The sequence below is a fragment of the Thalassophryne amazonica genome, chromosome 20, assembly GCF_902500255.1.
Source record: "Thalassophryne amazonica chromosome 20, fThaAma1.1, whole genome shotgun sequence".
NCBI classification, from domain to species: domain Eukaryota; kingdom Metazoa; phylum Chordata; class Actinopteri; order Batrachoidiformes; family Batrachoididae; genus Thalassophryne; species Thalassophryne amazonica.
The window spans coordinates 64440096-64464265 of record NC_047122.1 but is presented as its reverse complement, the minus strand read 5'-3'; the positions used below and the strand labels follow the sequence as shown (position 1 = coordinate 64464265).

Here is a 24170-nt window from a genome sequence, read left to right as displayed (position 1 = left end):
CCGCAGTGAAGCTCCATCTCCCGGCTTCACTGCGGATCCACCAGGTCTTTTCATGTTTCCAGAATCAAGCCTCACCACACCTCACCCCTCTGTGCCTCCTTGGTCCGGCGCCGCCTCCTGCCCGATCATTGACGGGGAGCCGGCTTGGACAGTGCGCCGGCTCCTGGACGTACGTCGAATGGGCCGGGGGTTCCAGATTTGGTGGACTGGGAGGGGTATGGACCCGAAGAACGCTCCTGGGTGAAGAGGAGCTTCATCCTGGATCCGGCCCTCCTGGCCGATTTCTACCATCGACACCCGGGACAAGAGCTTGTCGGGCGTGCGCCAGGGAGGCGCCGTTTAGGGGGGGGGGGTCCTGTGTGGTGGGCCGCCAGAAGAGGAGATACGCTGGCCTACCACCAGAGGGCGCCCTGCCTGAAGTGCGGGCTTCAGGCACGAGAGGGCGCTGTCCGCCACGGACTACAGCCGGGAGTGACAGCTGTCCACTCATTAATTCCTGACAGCTGTCACTACGTTCTTCATCATCGCACTGCCCATAAAACCCAGACGTCATCTCCACCTCAGCGCCAGATATTACTTACTTCATTCAAGTAGTATACTCAAGCCGGTTGTGTATTTACACATCAATCTGTATATGTGAGTCTTGCAGGAGTACCTGTATCCTCTGTCTGCGGAGCTGATTGAGTGCTGGACTGCACTCTTTTTCCCGAGAATCACTGCGGTACTCAGCAGGATTTGTGTGAGAGGTGGAGGGTGGCATTCCCACCATAATTGTTACTGGGTGTACACACACCCACACTTGACTGTCTTTGTTCTCGCCAGCAGTACCAGATCCGACAGTCGAGGGACGGTGATCACCTGGGAATTCGGGAGCTTGGCGGCTCCAGTATTCACCAGGTTCGGTGGCGGCGGAAATCGTGTGGTTCCGGCTCTTCTCAGGACAGGACGTCTTCTATCCTCGAGCCTGCCCACACGTCACCTTTGTGGATTGACTGTAATCATATTCTGAGATTGTCTGTATGTTCGTTGTGCTCCTTCACAACATAAATTGTTACTTTTTGGCTCATCTATTGACCGTTCATTTGCACCCCCTGTTGTGGGTCCGTGTCACTACACTTTCACAACAGGACCGTCAGTTTATGTGGACATGCAGCAGGCGATCTGAACGTCACGCCTGTCTGACAGGGACAGTGAGCAGGGCACGCAGGACCATACAACAGGCCACAGTACAACAAATACACCACTTTCAGTCACATATCAGCAGAAATACACTTAGCAAACACTGTTTGGTCAGTTATCACAGCGCTTTTTTTTCTTTTTTTGAGAAAATACTTTGTCTGTTTGTTGATTGGAGCCATTTCACACTCCTTTATAAGACAGTGATTGTGGTGCAGTGGGTAAAGTTGCTGTCTGGTAATTAGGATGTGCAGGTTCAAACCCTGTGATGTTATATCAACCCAGTGATATTCACTAGTTATACAGCTGGTTTTTATTTCCTTTTCCTCCAAATCAGCAGCGTGATGTGGTGCAGCTTGACCCATGGAACACAAGTGAGCAGCTGCAGCAGCTTGAGCTGCTGTTCCTGCTGACAGACACCGTCGCATGCCACAATCTGTCGCACTGGCATTAGGCACACCTTCACATCGGCAGATTTTTCGCGGTGCGCTAATTTTCAAACTTTTTCACCATTTTCGTCCACACTTCGCACTATGTATGAAGGGGCCATAAGTGTCGTCACACTTAGTGATCTACCTGAGACTACTTGTACTATGCAATATGTGTTTGTGTGTTTGCTGTATAGATGGTGAACCTTACTCTGTTTTGGATATCTTTATTTAATTTGTTATGATACATCCATTCCTGCAGGCTTTTAATACAGGGATCTAATAAAGCAATTCTCCATTAAATTCTTGTTCCAAATAAACAGTGTACAAAGTGTATGGTCACTCTGAAATGTGTAAAACCATAAATGGTTACATCCCGGATATTGCCAATAAAAAGCTTAGATCCGGTTGTGTGGCCTCTGCACTCCAGCACATGACTACTATCGGGCCAAATATACAGGCCCGTCTAAAAAGAGAAAAAATTAGAAGCTGATGAAAAAGTTTGATATTTTTTGTCAAATATGTCAGGAAGTGAAAATTTTCTATATTCTCAAAGCATTACACATAAACCAAAATGTTTTTAAGCATTTTTTTATTATTATTATTTTCATACTTACTGCTTACATCTTCAAGGAAATCTGAAAATGCGTATCTCAAAATATTACAATATGTCAAAAAATAAATCCAAAAAAGGATTTATAATACACCAATGTCACCCTCTGAAAAGTATGTTAATTTATGCACTCAATACTTAGCTGGGGTTGTTTTGCATGAATTAGTGCATCAGTGCAGCATGGCATGGTCAGGTAAATAAAAAATATACTTTTAATAAAAGTGTGCGATGGGGACATGTTCAGATGTATTCATGTCAAGTCTTGAGCATGTTCAGCCTCTGTAGCCATTTATGAGTTGGCCAGGACTTAGGCAGAGTCAGCGGGCAGTCGGTTGCTGTGAACCTAAGGGCATTTGTCTCTTCTGAGTATTTTAGTTAAATATCAGAGCTAATACGGCTTTCTCTGTGGTTAATTTTATGAACAAACCATCTAAGAAGTCTATATTTCCATTGGGTGACATTTCAGTATTCTTTAACTTGTATATTAGCAATGCTAATACAAATTAGCTGGTATCGAGAGCTTTGTGAAGTTATCTCCACAGTTAAGCTACAACATGCAAAATAATTTTTAATACCCACAACTAAGAAACTTGTTGCCAAAACCACCACCCAGTCCACAAAAAGATAATTCATGAATAAAACACCCAAATCAAGGTTAGCGTAGCGCTAGCTTGTGTAACCCCGCAGGGCGGGCTCCACATTTTTGCCCATTTATTGCCCAGGTGTTCAGATATTTGCCACAATGGCAATATTTGGAACCACCTCATTGGAGCTTCAAACGTACTATTCAGAAAGCCTATGGGTGCCATGGCACAAAAGCCAATTTTAGACTTCTAATTTAAAATTGGAAAACAGAACAGCCATCCATTCTTAGGTGCTGCTGTTTTTACTAAGTATACCGTTGAGTTTAAAGTTTCTAAAACAATAATAATAATGAGGCCATGTACGTTTGGAAGGTAAACATTCTGTATCTGTTCACATTCACCGCCTTCTCTTTCCAGCTGCCACAGGTGAACATAGAGCAACATTCCGTGCACAGGCATTTATTTGTCATCTCTCTGGGTTCAAATAGCTCCAGCAGAAAGACAGGCCTAAAGAGCCCCCGCAGACGGCGCCAAACCGCCTCGGAGGTTATTTTTGAAATGTGTTCTTTGTCTCGAGCACAGCAGCAGCTCCCGTGCCCTTCTTCAATTATTTCTACTTAAAGTGCCCCTGGAGCGGTGGCGCACTCTGAAGCCCGTCTCTGCTGTCTCACCAGTGGTTGCAGTCAGAGAAGCAGCCAGCAAACTTCAGCGAAGTGGTTGAGGAGCTGTTCCAACTCATCCCAGATGAGCTGCTCTACATTGACGCCGGCCCTGAACGATGCAGGTCCTGCGCTGTGGTGGGCAACTCCGGCAACCTGAAGGGATCCCAGTACGGCAGCCTGATTGACTCCAATGATCTCATCATAAGGTGACTTAGACTAACCTCATTCTCTGGTGTGATTTTGGCTGGGATCGAAGTGTTGAACAACAGGATCAAAAGTAACTGAATTTTTATTTTATTTTTTTTATTAGTTTTAAGTGAATTTTAATTCTGAGTTAGAAAATTTACCTTCAAACACCCAGTTTTGTTTTTGATCCTTTTTTTTTTTTTTTTTTTTTTTTTTTTTTTTTTGCAAATTGAAGTCAAATATCTGTTTAGTTTCCTTGAGTTTTGTTCACTAATTTGTTAAACCTCATCGCATTCAGCCACGTTCCCACTGCATCCTCAAAAAAATGGGTGGACTCAGTAAGAACGTGTGCAACTTAATAGCAACACAGCAGAAACTGATAAGGGCATAATATGATCTCCATGGACGTGGTCAAACTTTGGACATGTCCAAAAATAAATGCAGTGAAGAAGTGGTCAAATCAGGATGTGAGCACTCAATAAGGATGTATTGTAGTTATGAAGGCATTAACGGGTGATTCTTTAACTACGGGCACTATTGGCCTTGTAAATGTAATTTCCACCACACCATTGCCTTACAATAGAAAGTGCCTTGGGGCAACTGTTTGTTGTGATTTGGCGCTATATACATGTGCTCTGATGTCACTGTTTATCTCCATAGAAACTACACAAACAATCTTTCATACAAACTGTTTAAAGGGACATTACAGTGTTGTGGTGGAAATTATGGCAATAGTGTGGGACAACTACATTTTGTTTAAAAAAAATCACAACAGTTGTATGACATTGAATACCCAATTATGTTTTGATTATTTTACTGATATTTTATTGAGATATTTTAAAACATTAGAAAAAACGTTTCTTTAAAAGTCTGGGTGTGGGACAAGCACAAAACGGCAATATTTGCATATACTGATGATGAAAAAAGGTGAAAAAGTCATCATAGACTACTAGAACAAATTTCTTAACACACTTTCATTGTAAAGATAACTATAAAAGTGTGAAATTTCCCCTTTTTTCTGTTTTTCATACAATATGATCAAAGGACATAATAAGTGCCCGTAGTCTAAGAATCACCCTAACATAGTAACGACATAACTAAAACCTAGTAGGGACTTCATTGACACAGTAGAAGCATGGCAGGGATGTGAAAGATTGCACACGTTCTCACTGCATTCTTGCTACACTGGTGGTAGTCCGTCTTTTACAAGCATAACTGCCAACATTTCAGGAGCTCATCACTGTAGACTGTAGCTGTGGACACAAGAAAACTTGCAGAATGAATGGAATAGTGCAGTGCATAATGCAGTATTTATAAGGGCTAAAGCATTCTGTGAGAACGTAGTCAGTGTGCTGTGTGATCTGACTGGTCACAGTAAAAATGCAATGGACGTGTTGTGCATGATCGTGCACATTGTAAGAAGTGGCAACATGTTAGCTGTGTTATGTGTCGACGCGGGTTGAGGAGCGGACCTGCGTCAGACAGAACCCAGCGCTAAAAATAACCAGAAAAGCGGTTCCAAAAACAATATATTTATTACACCCACTGTGCATAAAAGGTGTAAAAACAAAAATAGCGTCCTTCTGGTGGAGTGATTGTTGGCACGCTCTCCAGCGCCCGCAAGGATCAAAGCCCGGCACTCCTGGACTCACTACCACCGCCAAACACCCCCCAGGTGGACACGACAAACTGACTCTCTGTGAAGCAAAGAAGAGGTGAGGTAAGTCAGCAGTTACAACAATATCTTTCAAAAGACACACGCTATCAGCAACACATTCAGGTCTGTATCTTTTTTAACTTTATGCAAATGAGCAGCTTCTCATAACAGGTGGAGGATCACTTATCTGCACGCCACAGCAGTGAGAAGCAAGCTGCACAATTCTCATCACAATTCAAGTATACTGTGTAACAAAACACCAAGTTACTATCAACAATTAATCAAACACTTAATTACCTTTAATGTGTGCTGACAGCATGTGTCCTCACCTTTCCCTGCTTCACGGGCTCAATGTGTCAAACCCAGGTGCGGTCCTCAGCGTCTCACAAACGAACATCACAAGGTCGAGTTCCCGGCAGTTCTGCTTGAATCACACATGACTTAAATGCAGAACGCCATCCAATTATCTGCTTCAGCTGAAAGTCTTTAAGGTTGCATGTGAGCACCAGACACAGGTGCTACACATGATGTTGATGAGGGTGAGGACTCTTCAGCCAGCACCTTCTCCACAGACAAATCAGTTTCCATGCCACCTGAAGAGCAAAGAAAAGAAAAGAACACCAAAATATCCAGCCACCACCCCCAACACACAACAAGCTGCAGTGAGAACATAAGGACAAACCTGGAAAGTGCACATTTTTCCATTTTGACCACATCCCAGTTACATTCATTGAAATTTTCAGGAGAAGTGTGATGGGGACCTAAAGTAAGTATTTCACCTTTGCTAAGATGATCCTTCCACCTGACGTGTTATATCGAGGTGCTGATTAAATAGTATGATTATTTCACATATATGTACATTTGACTGGTAACAATATTGGTATTGGTATTGGATTGGGAAGAGAGGAGGAGTTCCGGGTTATCCGAGTGTGAGCAGTGTGAGAAGAGGCAAAAGAAACTTTGAAAACTTATTTATACGAGGGCTGTCCGTAAAGTATAGGTCCTTTTTATTTTTTTCAAAAACTATATGGATTTCATTCATATGTTTTTACGTCAGACATGCTTGAACCCTCGTGCGCATGCGTGAGTTTTTCCACGCCTGTCGGTGACGTCATTCGCCTGTGAGCACTCCTTGTGGGAGGAGTCGTCCAGCCCCTCGTCGGAATTCCTTTGTCTGAGAAGTTGCTGAGAGACTGGCGCTTTGTTTGATCAAAATTTTTTCTAAGCCTGTGAGACACATCGAAGTGGACATGGTTCGAAAAATTAAGCTGGTTTTCAGCGAAAATTTTAACAGCTGATGAGAGATTTTGAGGTGATTCTGTCGCTTTAAGGACTTTTCACGGTGCGAGACGTCGTGCAGCGCTCTCAGGCAGCGTCATCAGCCTGTTTCAAGCTTAAAACCTCCACATTTCAGGCTCTATTGATCCAGGACGTCGTGAGAGAACAGAGACGTTTCAGAAGAAGTCGGTTTCAGCATTTTATCCGGATATTCCACTGTTAAAGGAGATTTTTTTAATGAAAGACGTGCGGACGGGTCCGCGCGTCGGGACGCAGCCGACGCGGCGTGGCGGCACAGGAAAAACACCTCCGTGTTGATAACCATTTGTTAAAATCCAGTTGGCTTTTGATGGCTTTCAGTGGAGTGAGTATATGAGAAATTGTTTAACAGCTGGACATGTTCCAACTTGTCCTTAAGGCTTCCAACGGAGGTGTTTTTCCTGTGGCGGAGCGTCGCGGCGGCTGCGAGCCGACGCTGCAATCCGCCCGCACGTCTTTCATTAAAAAAATCTCCTTTAACAGTGGAATATCCGGATAAAATGCTGAAACCGACTTCTTCTGAAACTTCTCTGTTCTCTCACGACGTCCTGGATCAACAGAGCCTGAAATGTGGAGGTTTTAAGCTTGAAACAGGCTGATGACGCCGCCTGAGAGCGCTGCGCAACGTCTCGCACCGTGAAAAGTCCTTAAAGCGATAGAATCACCTCAAAATCTCTCATCAGCTGTTAAAATTTTCACTGAAGACCAGCTTAATTTTTCGAACCATGTCCACTTCGATGTGTCTCACAGGTTTAGAAGAAATTTTGATCAAACAAAGCGCCAGTCTCTCAGCAACTTCTCAGACAAAGGAATTCCGACGAGGGGCTGGATGACTCCTCCCACAAGGAGTGCTCACAGGCGAATAACGTCACCGACAGGCGTGGAAAAACTGACGCATGCGCATGAGGGTTCAAGCATGTCTGACGTAAAAACATATGAATGAAATCCATATAGTTTTTGAAAAAAATAAAAAGGACCTATACTTTACGGACAGACATCGTATAATTTTTTTCTTCGGAATCGGACTAAACGGACAATGGCTATGGATAAAAAATACAACGTAAAAAAAAGGATATTGGACCTTGGACTTACGTAAAACAGTAACTTTCAGTGCAGTTTGGGACCGGGGCTAGCGGTTAGCCACGCTGCTACCAGGTGAGGTACCGAGCAGGGTAAACAGCCGAAGATGAAATCACTACAAAATGGGACCAAAGAAAAGCTCGGTGGTGGAGGAGTTGGAGGAGGATAAAAAGGCACTTGAGTTAGTGTCACTGGACGTAGCTGACATAAAGAATAAGCAGGACAAGATACTCAAGCTAGTGGAGGAAGTCGCGCGACTACGAGCCTTATTAGAGGACAAGGACAAGAGGATCGAGGCTCTCGAGAAGAGAGTTGAGGACTTGGAGCAGTACTCAAGGATTAACAATGTGGTTGTGACTGGTTTAAAGATTAAACCCCGCTCATATGCCCAAGCAGTGGCCGCGGGCAGTGATCTCGAACCTGGCGAGATGGAGGAGAGCTCTGCGGAACAACAGGTCGCCGCATTCCTGGCGTCCAGGGACATTGATTTGGACGTAAATTGTCTTGAAGCTTGTCATCCTCTCCCTACGAAGAAAGGCGCTCCTCCTGTGCTTATCATGAAGTTTCTCAACAGAAAGGATAAGGTCACATTGCTGAGGCAAGGAAGAAAATTGAAAGGTATGAATGTTTATTTGAATGATCACTTGACAAAAACAAATGCAGACGTTGCTAAAAAAGCCAGATACTTAAGGAAAACAAGCAAAATTCAGAATACATGGGTCAGGAATTGTAAAGTCTTCATTAAACTGAATGGGTCTCCTGAAGTAGCTAAGGTGCTGGTTGTTAAGGACATAAAAGAGCTGGAAAAAATATGAAATATGAGTCAATAATATATGGAGAAATAAAAAAGTAAAAAAAAAAAAAACTACTTCTACTTCACAAACCATTGAATCAAAACCCATAATCTCTACTTCAGGAGATGAAATAATACAACAGAGGATAATAAACCAGGAATTATTGGAATTAAAAGCAACTGAGTACACCGAACATAAGATAATGGATTTGGAAAACGAAATAGACCCGGATAATATGTTTTTTTCGACTGATACCGTTCATTGCAACTACTATACAGAACAGGATTACAATAATACAGTTAAAACAGAAGGTAAATTATCAATTATCCACTTTAACAGCAGAAGTATGTACACAAACTTTAACAGTATCAAAGAATTTCTTCAGCAGTTTACAAAACCCTTTAGTATAATAACAATTTCAGAAACATGGTTCAATGTGCAAAAAGGAATACAATTTGAGTTGGATGGTTATGATCTAAACTACATCAACAGAGTGAATAAAGGAGGTGGAGGTGTTGCTATATATGTGCGGAAAAATATTCAATTTAAGGTAATAGAAAGTATGACGTTAACAATAAAAGATGTGTTAGAATGTATATCAATAGAAATTTATAATGGAAACAAGAAAAACATTATTATAAGTTGTTTATTTAGGGCGCCAGGCTCAAATATGGCTACATTTACAAACTGGGTGGATAGAATGTTTTCATCAATAAATAACAAAAAAATATTTATATGTGGAGATTATAACATTGATTTAATAAACCCCAATAGACACACATCAACTGACGAATTTATAAACACAATGAACAGCATGAGCTTATACCCAGTTATCACCAGGCCAAGCAGAATCACACTGAATAGTGCAACTCTAATAGATAACATCTTCACAAACAACATAGAAACTAAAAATATAAGTGGTTTATTGATTTGTGACATAACTGACCATCTTCCTGTGTTTACTGTGTATGACTCCAATTGTAATTTTCAGGTAAAACCCCAATACTTTGCATTTAAACGAGTAAGAACCCAAAAAGCAATAGATCACCTCAATAATAACTTAACAAAACAGGACTGGCGCACTGTGTATAGGGAGAATGATGTGGATTGTGCCTTCAATAAATTTCTAGACATTTTCAATTCATTATATGAGATAAACTGTCCAATACGCCAAGTCAACAAAAACAGTACTGTCGCCAAAAGTCCATGGTTAACAAAAGGTCTACAAAATGCTTGTAAAAAGAAGAATACATTATACAGACAATTTGTTAGACTAAGGACAAAAAAATCTGAACATACATATAAATTATATAAAAACAAACTAACTAATATAATCAGAGCCAGCAAGAAATTATATTATACCAATCTATTAAATAATAATAAAAATGACACCAAGAGAATCTGGGAAATTCTTAACACTATAATCAAAAATAAGGTAAGAGGTAATTCTTATCCAAATTATTTTATTGATAAGAACAAGGACATCTATAATATGTATAACATAGTTAATGGTTTTAATAACTTCTTTGTTAATATTGGACCCGACTTGGCAGCAAAAATTCCCGATGGTTGTAACAAGGAGCAGGAATCACTCATAAAAATCAATCCAAACACGTTTCTCTCCAGTGTTAGTGAAGCCGAATAGATATTGTTAATAAATGTAAAAATAAAAAATCAACTGACTGTTATGACATAGATATGAAGCTAGTAAAAACAATAATCAAAAGCATATCAAAACCCCTGACTCATATGTAACTTGTCATTTCAAACTGAGACATTCCCGAACAAAATGAAGATGCCAAAAGTTATTCCACTATACAAAAATGGAAATAAACACATCTTCACAAACTACAGACCGGTCTCTGTACTTCCACAATTTTCCAAAATTTTAGAAAATCTTTTTAACAACAGGTTAGGATCCTTTATAGAAAAATATAACATAATTAACGAATGTCAATATGGGTTTAGGTCTGGTAGGTCAACTTCACTTGCAATAATTGAAGCAATAGAAGAGATTACAAACACCTTAGATAGCAAAAAACTATATAGTTGGAATATTCATTGATTTAAAGAAAGCGTTTGACACACTTAATCACTCAATTCTACTCAATAAATTGGAAAGATATGGTATCAGGGGAGTGGCTTGGAACTGGATTCAAAGCTATTTAAAGGAGAGACATCAGTTTGTGCAGATGGGTGCATTTAAATCTGGGTGTTTGGGCATCCCTTGTGGGGTCCCACAGGGATCCATAGTGGGTCCACATTTTTTTAATCTTTATATAAATGACATATTTAATGTGTCACAATTATTAAAATTATTATTATTTGCAGATGATACCAATATATTCTATTCCAGTGATAATTATAGCAAACTTGTTAATGTGGTAAATAGTGAATTAATTAAGCTGAAAACTTGGTTGAATATTAATAAATTATCCCTAAATATAAATAAGACTAAAGTCATGTTTTTTGGAAATCATAATGTCAATTTTAATTTACCAATAAATATTGTCGGTGTCGAAATAGATAAAGTGTCAGAAGTCAAATTTTTAGGGATAACCATCGATAGTAAATTAAGCTGGAAGTCTCATATCAGCCACATACATAAAAAAGTTTCCAAGAATGTCTCTATTATGTACAAAGCAAAATATTTTCTGGATCATAATGCATTATATTTATTGTAGTGTTCTTTAATCTCTCCTTACTTAACATATTGTATAGAAATCTGGGGTAACAATTACAAATGTTTGCTACATCCCCTCTGTATAATCCAAAAGCGGGCAATAAGAATCATCTATAAGGTAGGATATCTTGATCACACAAATAGTCTACTTTTGCAATCCAAATTGTTGAAAATGCCAGATCTGATTAATTTTTACACTGCACAATTATTATATAAAGCCAGTAAAAACTCATTACCCAGTAATATTCTGAGTCTCTTCACCCAGAGAGAAGAAAGCTATAACTTGAGGGGATGTGGTAACTTTAAAGTCAAGGCAGTGAGAACTACCAGGAAAGGTTTCTGTGTGTCCGTGTGTGGCATTAAGCTGTGGAATAGCTTGGTACCTCAGCTCAAGCGATGTCCTAACATCCATCAATTCAAAAAAAGATACAAAGAAATGGTTCTGTTGAAATACATGAATGAGGAGAGAGGTGCGTGATCGTCACGTCTTTTTAATTTATTTCTAGTTAATTTACCTTTGCTTTTTTGCCTTGTCAGCAATAAAAGGGGTCTCGCTAGGACACACAAACTTTCATAAAATACCTGGAATTATCCTGTACATCAATTTAATTATATATATCATAGCCATAATTGTAAACTATATTATAAAAAAATAATAATAATAATGATAATAAAATCTTACTATATGTTTGTTAATATAATAGATGTTAACATATTTGCATAATACCTGTTATTGCCGGTGTCGTAACCATGGTCAAAAGTATTATTTTTATACATCATGATCCTGTAGTTGAAATGCTAGTCAAATAGAATTATGGTGATGATGGTAATAACTTAGAGAGAGGGGGAAACATGTATATGTGTGTATGTATATATGTATGCGTATATATATGTGTATGCGTGTGTGTATGTATGTACGTATATATATATATATATATATATATATATATATATATATATATATATATATATATATATATATATGTGTGTGTGTGTGTGTGTGTATGTATAATATGTATGTATATGTGGGTGTGTATGTATGTATATATACATATATGTATATTTATGTTTACATTTATATAAATATGTACATATGTAAGTTTATTGATACATAAAAATACTTTTCCTTTTCTTTCCTCCTTGTTTCCCCCTCTTACATCACTTACATCATTATCTCCAGATCAGGGTCGGCAAGTGGGGGTCTGTTGCTCAAAGGTCTCCCCCTTCTGCCAGCAGACTCCAAAACCTTGTCTTTTAATGCAGAGCCTAGGACATTCAGCAAAGGGTGGACCTGTGTCAGGGGGCGACCCCTCTCTTGCAGCAGGTTTACAAAATACTTTGCATCTTTTAATGCACCACACACATGACAAATGGGGAAGGAGGGGAAGGGGGGGGGGAGAAAATAATAATAATAATAATGATAATGATAAATTAATAAAAAAGTTAAGGTAATTAAATTAATAAAATAATAAAATGAATGTAGCATAATTGTATATATGTATATGTATTATGTGTATACATGTGTGTATAGGTGAAGTATGTGTGTATTTTGTGTATGTATGTTCGCATGTATGATGTGTATGTGTGTATATATATATATATATATATATATATATATATATATATATATATATATATATATATATATATATATATATATATAGAGGGAGAGAGAGAGAAAGAGAGAGAGAGAGAGAGAGACAGAATTACCATCGACACACACAAGAATAGTCCTTTTAAATAGTCATTTTCTGAGTAAATGAGGGGAATTTATTGACATATGAAAATGGCTTAAGGAATGACACCGGCAATATCAATAGCAATTAAAAAAAATGGTAATAATAATAATAATAGAAATTTAAAAAAAAAAACAATTTTTGATTGACAATAATTATTGTCATTATTACTGTCTATTATGGTGGGAATTGTTTTTATTATTATTATTATTATTATAGATACTCATCACTAATATATGATATCAATTACATAGTAATAAAAAAGGAATATTGTCACACTCGGTAGTCATAATAACGTATGGGTATTTGGGGGTGGGATTAAATAAGTTCGTCTTCAGTGCGCGGGTATGTATGCATGTATGTTTGTATCTCCTGTTCTTTTCAACCCAATGTGGGTAAATGTAGATGTCAAAGAAATGCTTATTTTGTAAAACTCAAATAAATGATCAATCAGTCAATATGTATGTATATGTACATGTATATGTGTGTGTATATATGTATATGCATATATGTAGTATGTATGTGTATATATGTATACATGTGCGTGTGTGTGTGTGTGTGTGTGTGTGTATGTGTAGGGGTATGTATATGTATGTGTAGGTATAAATGTATGTATGTGTATATATGTATTGTATATTTATTTATGTGTTAGTGGGTATGTATATAGGTATATATGTGAGTGTGTATATGTGTGTGTATAAGTGTAAATATGTATATAATGTGTGTGTATGTATGTACGTATACGGGTATATATGCACGGCCCAAGCAGAGGGTCACCCCCTAGAGCAGGGGTGGGCAACCATGTGCCATGAAGGGCCGAAGCACTGCAGGTTTTCCTTGCTACCAATCACCTTTCATTAATGTTCAGGTGTTTCAGCAGGTGATTTCATTGACAACCAGGTGTTTATGTTCAAGGGAGAAGCTCATCAGCAACCCACCTGCTGAGGTGATTGGTTGCAAGGAAAACCTGCAGTGTCTCGGCCCTCGTTGCCCACCCCTGCCCTAGAGCCTGGTCTGCTTGAGGTTTCTTCCTAAGAGGGAGTTTTTCCTCACCACAGTTGCCTAGTGCTTGCTCTGGGGGTTGCCAGGGTTAATATGGAGTGACATGGGCCAAGTTTGTTGTGATTTGGCGCTTTATACATAACATACTTATACATGAATTGAAATGTAATTGAATATTGAAGTGTATGTCTGTGTTGATATGTAGTGTGTTGTGAATTTGTGTATATGTTGTTATGACTGTTATAATTGTTGGACTCATTCTAGCAGGGGTGGGCGTTGATAAGCTTTGCTTCTGCCCACACCCTTTCGGACTCACAGGCTTGTTTATATAACATTCATATTATTGGTATGTTTCTGTTCTTTCGGATTTGTGTGTGTGCCGAATAAATCCATTCATTCACAATAAAAGGCCACTCTAAAATGTGTAGTTGATCTTGATAAAAGATCTTTACTTGATGCTCAGGTGGCACAGTTACATGTGGTCTACAGTTGTGAGACAGGTTGAAGCAACATTCGAGACAGCTTATGAGAGTGAAATGAACATTCAGTTCACAGATAACTGTTCTGTGAACATTCCTGCAATCACCATTCAAAGTCCTCACAATTACAAATTTTAATACATTTGTGACAAAGTTCGAGACAAATCAGCCTTTAATGTGCAAAGAAGAAATCATAGATCTTTTACTTTCCTGCATGAAAAATGGAGACTTGATGCTCATGCTCAAATTTGTCTATCAAATTCAGATCAAAATTGAAAGAATTCAAGTAAAAAGACTTACGTTTGAAGGTGTCATGCAAAAAAAAAAAAAATCTTGCAAAAATGTCAATCCTCACAGTTAAGTATGGCCGGAATTTTGTATTAGACACCCCCAAGGCCCACAGTGTGATGACTGTACATGTAGAAATTATCCTGCTGTTCACAAAATCTAAGCCTGAAAATGCTCAATTTAGATTTCTGTGACATATATGACAGGTTAGTCATGTTGAATTCTGCAGATTTTATGCTATGGTTTCTTAAGGACAGACAGAGAAACATTCTCCCATTGCCTATTTTTTGGCTCTAGTTTCCATCTGATTCCAAAATTCAAGAAAGTAGTTGTTAAAATTTGTATTACCTATTTTTTTTATATATATATATATATGGAGTGTAACTGAATATAACCAAATACACACAAACGTTGTAAGATACACATACCCTATTTTTTCTTTTTTCCACACATTTTTCCAAAAAGCTAAAATGTCTGTTAATATCTCAAGAGCGTGACATGCTTTTCATGGGTTTCATGTTGCCAAGGATCAGAAAGAGGCTTTTGCTCAGAAAACAGAAGGTCCAGATTACTGTATATTGTACCCGCTTCTCCACTTTAACCTACTTTTTACACAAGTTTATCCCCAGTCTTTACCACTTAAAACCAGTTATTCACATTTTGTGGATAATAATTTTACTTAGCACCACAATTTTTTTTAAACATGTTTAAAACTTTCCCAGTTGCTCAGTGTTCTACAGGCCTACTTTTACCACAGAATACACCCATTTTCATGCCTCAGTTTGTTATCAAGTTTTGTTTTTAATTTGTTGTTCAGTTTTTTGTGTGAATTTTATGATGCAAAAATCAGGAATGGGAGACTTCCTTCACATCCTCTACAATTTTGGACTTTCATCATGCCTAGAATTTTGGACACCATTTATGAAACTTTGCAGAATAAAGTTTTTGTTGTTGATTTTGGGGGTGGTATTACTCCACTCACCCCCCAAACTCCCCTTATTCAAATTACATTTTTCCAAACAACAAAATTAATGAAACTGGAATGTGGCACAGGACATACATATCTGAATTCAGTTAAGGTAAGATGATTCTTTTTAACTGTTTTCCCGTTTGGGCAGTTTTGAACAAATTAAATGAAAGAGAAACTACAAGGAGGGTGTCACTTCCTCCTAATCATCAGGTGTCATGACTCTTGTTCCAGTTACCTCCTGGTTTGATGAGTAATTGACTTGTACCAACACTGATGAGATACTGAGCAATACCTGGAAGTGAATTTGAATTTCGAGACACATCGGTACAGAGGAGGTTAACAGCATAATTATGAGATTTCAGGTTGATTTTTCAGAGAGCATCAGGATGAATTTTAACATGCAGGATGTAGGATTTGTGCTCTTTTCCACCCCTCGTATTGAATGAATGCAGCCATTTGTTTATTGAACTTTGTTGCACGGCATGCACAGATTAAACTCTGCTTACAGGTGCGAGTAATTTTCCACTTCACAACATTTAAGAATATTAATAAAAGCAGAAGATAAAAGTGGTCGTTTTCAGATGTTGTGACGTGAACACCTTTGGGCAGATGCATGGATATGGCAGAGGAGTTTGTTGCAGCCTGTAATGTGTCTCTCCATCTTCACTGAAGGGATTGGAAAAGATGGAAAACAAGATGAAGAGGATTTCGTGCAGGGTTGTGGGTGTGCTTACCACTGCAAAACCGCCGGTGGCGTAAGAAAACAGAGATAATGTGCACAGTATGTTAAAGGAAAGATGAAGCTCATTCACATTGTAGTTAGTGACTCACGCGTTATGCACATACAAGTAGCACTTGTTCTGCTGATCTGTAGATTACAGTCACCTGAGTCATATTAGCTCTGATGCAGGTATTATATTAAGATGTAAAAATTCAGTCAGCATCTCAGGAAAGCTGTTACAAATTAGCATGATGGGTGACTTTTTAGTCTGAACAGCAGGTTAAAAAAATCATCTACTTTCATTTTTAAATGACACAAATGGAATGTATCAGCTCTGGAACAACTGCGGTGTGCAGTATCTAAGTTAGTGAGAGAGAAAACCGATGCTTTAAAATCCAATGCAATAAAGCCTCCTTTTGTAGACCTGATTGAACAGCGTGGACCTATCAATTCTTGTTTGTTCAGCAGATTGCAGTGGGCATTGGTGAAGTAGATTCAGCACATGAAAGCTCTTTGCTTCTTCTTTCTTAAGATCCAAGCTTTTAATAATTTCCTGGCCTCAGCCATCTGAGGTGTATCTGTATGCAGGAAAAGTGTTGAACTTGTAGAGACATTTACTTATCTCAGCAGTGACATTCATGTCTGACATCAGGAAACACCAGAGAAGAGAGTATGGAGTCCTAAGGTCACTGGACAGAGGTGTTTGGTAATACCAATACATATGCAGGAGAACAAAGGTACTTTAATGTCCTGGTGTTTCGTATCTCACTGTGTACCGTATTTTCCGGACTATAAGTCGCACTTTTTTACATGTTTTGGCCGGTGGTGCGACCTATACTCCGGTGCGACTTATAAATGAAAAATATACCGGTAGGATCTCAATTAATTTACTGTAACAAAACAATTTTACGTGACAGAGTCGATCTATGTTTTAAAATGGCCAACAGAAAAGGAAATGCAATGCATCATGGACACTGTAGTATGGCGGCCATCCTATAAGTCACTCTGGTCGCGATAACAATCAGAGAACAGAACGTTGGACGCGTATTCCTCACCTCACCCACAGCGTGTGAAGCTGACGAATACGGTGCTTGCTGTTATTCCGGCATGGCGAACAAAACAGCTTCAACCCTTGGATATCAGTGTGAGCAGAGTGTTTAAGTTGACGCTGAGAGCTGCGTGGGAGCACCGGGTGAGCGACGGCGGAGGATTAGTGTGTGCACTTGGAAGGAGCTGGCGTCGAAGATTGTGAATAGCGTTTGAAGCAGACGAACATGGTGTTTATTCTGGGACGGCTAACAAAACAGCTTCAACCCTTGGATATCAGTGTGAGCAGAGTTGACGCTGAGAGCTGCATGGGAGCACTGAGCGACGGCGGAGGATTAGCGCTGCGCAGGTAGGTGCTGCATGGTTCGGCTCGCAATGTGGTCCGCAAAATACAAACATATCTGTAGGTAAAATGCAGCTCACGAGAGGGCACTCAAGGCTTGTGTGACTGTTCCTGCGACTTCTGACTACCATAGAAAAATAAAAATTTCAACGTTACTGATAACTTAACAAGACAACGGAGAAGGCCCGAAAAAATGCCACCAAAAAGAAAATCATACTCTGCAGATTGTAAGTTACGACTGGTGAAATATGCATCTGAAAACGGTAGCCATCACAATATTATCATCTGAACTTTTCATGTTAAGTTAACATACCTGTATGTCCATGGGACTTATAGTCCAGTGCAACTTATTTATGGTTTATTTTTCTTTATAATGATAAAGTGGCTGGTGCGACTTATACTCCGGTGCGACTTATAGTCCGGAAAATACGATAGTTGTGAGACTTGGACACTAACCAGTGACCTACACCTACAGTAGTGTTCAGAATAATAGTAGTGCTATGTGACTAAAAAGATTAAACCAGGCTTTGAGTATATTTCTTATTGTTACATGGGAAACAAGGTACCAGTAGATTCAGTAGATTCTCACAAATCCAACAAGACCAAGCATTCATGATATGCACACTCTTAAGGCTATGAAATTGGGCTATTAGTTAAAAAAAAGTAGAAAAGGGGGTGTTCACAATAATAGTAGCATCTGCTGTTGACGCTACAAACTCAAAACTATTATGTTCAAAGTGCTTTTTTAGCAATCCTGTGAATCACTAAACTAGTATTTTGTTGTATAACCACAGTTTTTCATGATTTCTTCACATCTGCGAGGCATTAATTTTGTTGGTTTGGAACCAAGATTTTGCTCATTTACTAGTGTGCTTGGGGGTCGTCTCACAAACTGTCTGCGGCCCTTGGACCCAAAAAGAACAATTTTACTCTCATCAGTCCACAAATATTCCTCCATTTCTCTTTAGGCCAGTTGATGTGTTCTTTGGCAAATTGTAACCTCTTCTGCACGTCTTTTATTTAACAGAGGGACTTTGCGGGGGATTCTTGCAATAAATTAGCTTCACACAGGCGTCTTCTAACTGTCACAGCACTTACAGGTAACTCCAGACTGTCTTTGATCATCCTGGAGCTGATCAATGGGTGAGCCTTTGCCATTCTGGTTATTCCTCTATCTATTTTGATGGTTGTTTTCCATTTTCTTCAACATGTCTCTGTTTTGTTTTGTTTTGTTTTTTTGTTTTTTTTGTCCGTTTTAAAGCGTTGGAGATCATTGTAGATGAACAGCCTATAATTTTTTGCACCTGCGTATAAGTTTTCCCCTCTCTAATCAACTTTTTAATCAAACTACGCTGTTCTTCTGAACAATGTCTTGAACGTCCCATTTTCCTCAGGCTTTCAAGGAGAAAAGCATGTTCAACAGGTGCTGGTTTCATCCTTAAATAGGGGACACCTGATTCACACCTGTTTGTTCCACAAAATTGACGAACTCACTGACTGAATGCCACACTACTATTATTGTGAACACCCCCTTTTCTACTTTTTTTACTAATAGCCCAATTTCATAGCCTTAAGAGTGTGCATATCATGAATGCTTGGTCTTGTTGGATTTATGAGAATCTAATGAATCTACTGGTACCTTGTTTCCCATGTAACAATGAGAAATATACTCAAAACCTGGATTAATCTTTTAGTCACATAGCACTACTATTATTCTGAACACTACTGTACAACTAGCTGTCTCTGATACTCGGACTATTCAAATGACCTTGGGGTCCACTCGAATGAACTTTTGTCAAACACATTCGGGCTGTATCTATCTTGGTATGTGCTGCGAAAAGCTTCTGTCATTTTTAGTATATTAATGGCCAATAAGCCAAACGTTTAGGATCGATGTTCTATGTGAGGTAGCCTTTAACCTAGCATGTACTCCTCCGCACTTGGCAGTCTTTTGTTTATGACTTCGTCAGCAGTTTTGCACACTTCTAGTCGTACGTGCTGATCCATCTCCATCAGATATGCTTGTGATCTCTGACCGCAGTTTGTTATAATCAAAATGAATCTTATTTTAAACACCAAATCCAGTTATAGCCAATACCCAAAAGGTTTCTCTGTTTAATCTGGAGTTGCATCAGGAAGGGCATTGTGCCAAATCAATATGTTAACTTTTTTACTCAGTCAATAGCATACTGAACCACTGCTTTACAGTGTGGTATGGGAACTGCTCAGATGTTGATAAGAAGACAATGAGTAATGAAAATGCCCAACACCTCACTGTAATGACTAGGCAAAGGACCTCAATGTTTATTGTCCTCCGGGGATAATGGCACACTTAATCAAGCTGGAAACAGGCTTGTTCATAAACAGGCAGAGATCATAAACACAGGCAATCAGTCTAACAGGTAACAGTTTATCTAAGGGTTCAGCTGAGAGGTTATCCAAAACACAAGCAGCAGGTCAGGAACTTGGAACAGGAGCAAAGGTCTGTAACAGAGAGGCAAAAACATTGGGGGAAAAACACTGGGATTACAATGCGAGGCTGCAAAAGGAAACTAGACAATCTGGCAATGAACAAATACTCAAATGATGGTTACAAGTGCAACCAAACAATGAAATGCAGAATGCTGGGGCATGTGACCCCAGAAAACTGGAACCTGGAAGCTAAATTACATGGAATGAATGTAGAAGAAACCAGCACGAGTGACACGGGACAGAATTAATCTGGAGAATAATCCCAGGAACAGAATCATGCAGAGATCAGAACTAAACTCCAAAGCTTGGCTCATGACAATCATTGGCACCCAGCTCCCTCGTATTGAGGACATCCATCGGACATGGATACAGAGCCGTATTTGAGACATTGCACACCCAAACCATAAACTGTTCATAAAATTGACACTCAGGGAGGGGTCACAGAAAGCTTTAGAGTCACACCAGTAGGCTGAGGAACAGCTGTCTGCCCACAATTGTTTCTTTGTCAAACACACACAAATTGCTGCATTTTGTCTGTATGGACACACAATGTGTGCATGCACGTTCATTGTGTAAGTGCTTGTTACGGACACAGTAAGAGTCTGGATCAGCTCAGCAGCTGTCACTCAAAGTGACCATAAAGTGTATATATAAATTTAAAATGTCTTCAACCAAGAAGTTACTGGGGCTTTAGAGAAGGATGCAAGATCTTCAGGCTACTTGCTCCAGTTAATAAAAAAATGCAATGCAAAAATAAATTTAAATTAACCTGTAGGGCAGTACACATTTATAAAATAATTAGAATTCATGAAGAAGTTGGCAGGATGGCTGTTGCATTGTGATTAAGGGAAGGAATGGAATTGGACAGCTTGCGCTCCTTTGGCACAGAAACAGGACATGTATCACGCAAACAACAACAAAATGTCAACGAAAGTACAATCCTACTTGTGTTTTACATGAAATGGGCACTGGGTGTGAAAACCACAACTGTGTGTGGATTTGTGCACATATTTGCACCAGAGGAGAATATGCACATGGACGTTATGTTGTTCTCACCTTCTTACACAGGAAGGAACAATTCCCCCATACATGCATTCACATGCACGTGTAATGAACTCTTTTAAAGCCTCACTCACAGCCCTCTGTACGTGCTGCTACCTGCAGTCTATGGGGGGACAATGGTGTGAAAAATCGTGTTTGTTTCAGCACCATAGAATGTCGCAGATTACCCGTGGAGGCTTTTTGTCCTGCACATGCAAATTCTATGGGTTGAGCGAAAAATCAAGAACGCATGCAGCATGCATGAGACCAGTACTCCTATCATACACCTGATCCAAGTCAGGAGCATGGCTAGTAGGTGCTCTGCGATGACCGTCATTGCACGGGTGCGTGTGCTGTGTGGTGTGCACACAGCACACCCAACACAAGTGGCAAGACTCCAGGTATACGAGGTATCTTATAAAACTAACCGGCAGTTTTATAAAAAAAAACCTATATGGATTTGATTGACATGCGATTACACCAATCATGCTTGAACCCTCGTTGGCATGCGTGAGTTTTTTCACGCGTGTTGGTGACGTTATTTCCCTGTGGCCAGGCCTTGAGTTAGATGTGGTCCCGCCCTCTCGGCTGAATTCCTTTGTTTCACACGCTGCTCGAGACGGCGCGCGTTGCTTTATCAAACTTTTTTCTGGACCTGTGAGGAATATCCGAGTGGACACTATTCAAGAAATTCAGCTGGTTTTCGGTGAAAAGTTTAACGGCTGATGAGAGATTATGGGGTGTTTCTGTCGCTGTAAGGACTTCCCACGGAGCGGGACGTCCTGCTGCGCTTCCAGGCGCCGTCGTCGGCCTGTTTCAAGCTGAAATCATCCTAATTTAAGGCTCTCTTGACCCAGGACATTGTGAGAGAACAGAGAAGATTCAGAAGAGGCCGGCATGAGGAGTTTATGCGGACATTCCACTGTTTAAGGACATTTTGTAATGAAAGACGTGCGCGCAAATTCGCCGAGTCGTTTCCGTGACGACTTGGTGAATCTGTGTGAGGCCGCAACAGGAAAAACACCTCCGTGTTGAAAACCATTTGTAAAATTCAGGCGGCTTTTGATGGCTTTCAACAAGTGAGTAACTGAGAAATTGTTTAACAGCTTGGGCATGTTCCAACTTGTCCGTTAAGGTTTCCAACGGAGGTGTTTTTCCTGTCGCGACCCCCCGCGGTCGGGTCCGGCCCGACATGCGACTCTGCCCGCACGTTCTTTCATTACAAAATGTCCGTTAACAATGGAATGTCCGAATAAACTCCTCATGCCGACTTCTTCTGAAAGTTCTCTGTTCTCTGACGACTTCCTGAGTCAACAGAGCCTGAAATGTGGAAGTTTTCAACTTAAAACGGCGAGACGCTGCCGCCTCGAAGCGCAGATCACCGTCAGGCACCGTGGGCCGTCCTTACGGCGACACTACCAGACCAAAATCTCTCATCAGCCGTTAAATTTTTTACCGAAAACCAGCTGAATTTATCGAATGGTGTCCACTCAGTTGTGCCTTACAGTTTTGAAAAAATTTTGATCAAACAAAGCAGCAGTCTCTGAGCCATTCCTAAACAATGAAAAAATCGACGAGAGGGTGGGCGACTCCTCACTCAAAGACTGCCCACAGGCGAATGACGTAACCGGCGGGCGTGAAAAAACTCTCGCATGCCCACGAGGGTTCAAGCATGTCTGATGTAATCACACGTGATGCAAATCCATATGGTTTTTGAAAAAAATAATAAGGTCAGATACTTTTCTAATAGACCTCATATATATTGGGGAGATCCCCCCTCCCCCAAAAATAATCTGACACACAGGTTTTTTTAAAAAAAAAGAGAGGAGATGTTATCAGACGTGACCTCCATAGTGATGAGCGTCAGAGCGCTGCGCTGTAATGCAGCACAGACCCACAGTGTGTATTTTCAGCACCTTGGACAGCGACGCAGCCTCGAGGCTTGTGTCAAAAGGATAATCATGTCCACGGAAGCTGTTTTTGTTGTTGTAATATTGAATGATTGTCACATATAAAACCTGAAAAAAATGTCCACACAGTGCATCCAGCATTAGGGCACTGAAGCACAGAATCTATAAAAGACAATGTGAATTCTGCAAGTTATTTGTATTGTGCAGATAATCGAGTCAGTGCTATTTTATTTCGAAGAACTAGGAATTGGAAACGTCTGCCTGCATCTCAAATACAACTTCACTTTGAAGTGGCTGCACTACAAACCTCAGCGATTTCCTGGTAAGATGAGGCTTCTGTCAGATTAATGACAGATGGGCTTCATGATGCAGTGTCTGAGACGATGATCTGCAGAGCTGCTTAAATAATCGAAAAGAACCTTTTATGCACTGGGCTATTCCTGCATGTCTCTTCATTTATCACAGTGTGGTTTTTGGTGGACCTGCTGCGCCACGCTGCCTCTGCACAAAGCCACATTATTGCACTTATCTTCTAGGCCGGTCCCCGCTGTGACAGCAGCACGGCTGTGTCTACCAATTCAATTATCACACGACACAGACGCCACCGCAGATGACCGTTATTACTTCGCTGTGCTGCGGCAGCATACTGCTGAAATATGCAGCTGTGCCTCACACCAGCGCATCATGCTTGGCTGGAAGCCGCAGTGTGAAGCCAATGGGTCACCTTCGCCACAGCGGAACAAACTGCAGAATGTGAAGGTGTGAAATACATATTTCACAAAATCTGGCTGATATGCTTGAGGGCAACACTGGGTGCAGAATGTAGTTTTGGAGAAACTCTAAATGAGGTATTGATGTTTAAAATGACACACTCATATTTACTGACTGGTTGTTGATCCAGAAAAGGACTGTGTTTGTGATCATCTCATCTTTTATATTTACTCTGCAGAAGTGAGGATCAGTTCAGTCCGGACTGTAAAT

The 24170-nt window shown here is 40.0% G+C and overlaps 1 protein-coding gene across 1 annotated transcript in view; it reads left to right on the top strand.

Annotated features, from left to right (window-relative positions):
- The window catches only part of LOC117502222 (CMP-N-acetylneuraminate-beta-galactosamide-alpha-2,3-sialyltransferase 1-like), a 56967-nt gene that overhangs the window by 9448 nt on the left and 23349 nt on the right, over positions 1-24170 (top strand). The window contains 1 exon segment of the mRNA XM_034161256.1: positions 3476-3669. Within this exon segment, the coding sequence (XP_034017147.1) occupies positions 3476-3669 (194 nt within the window).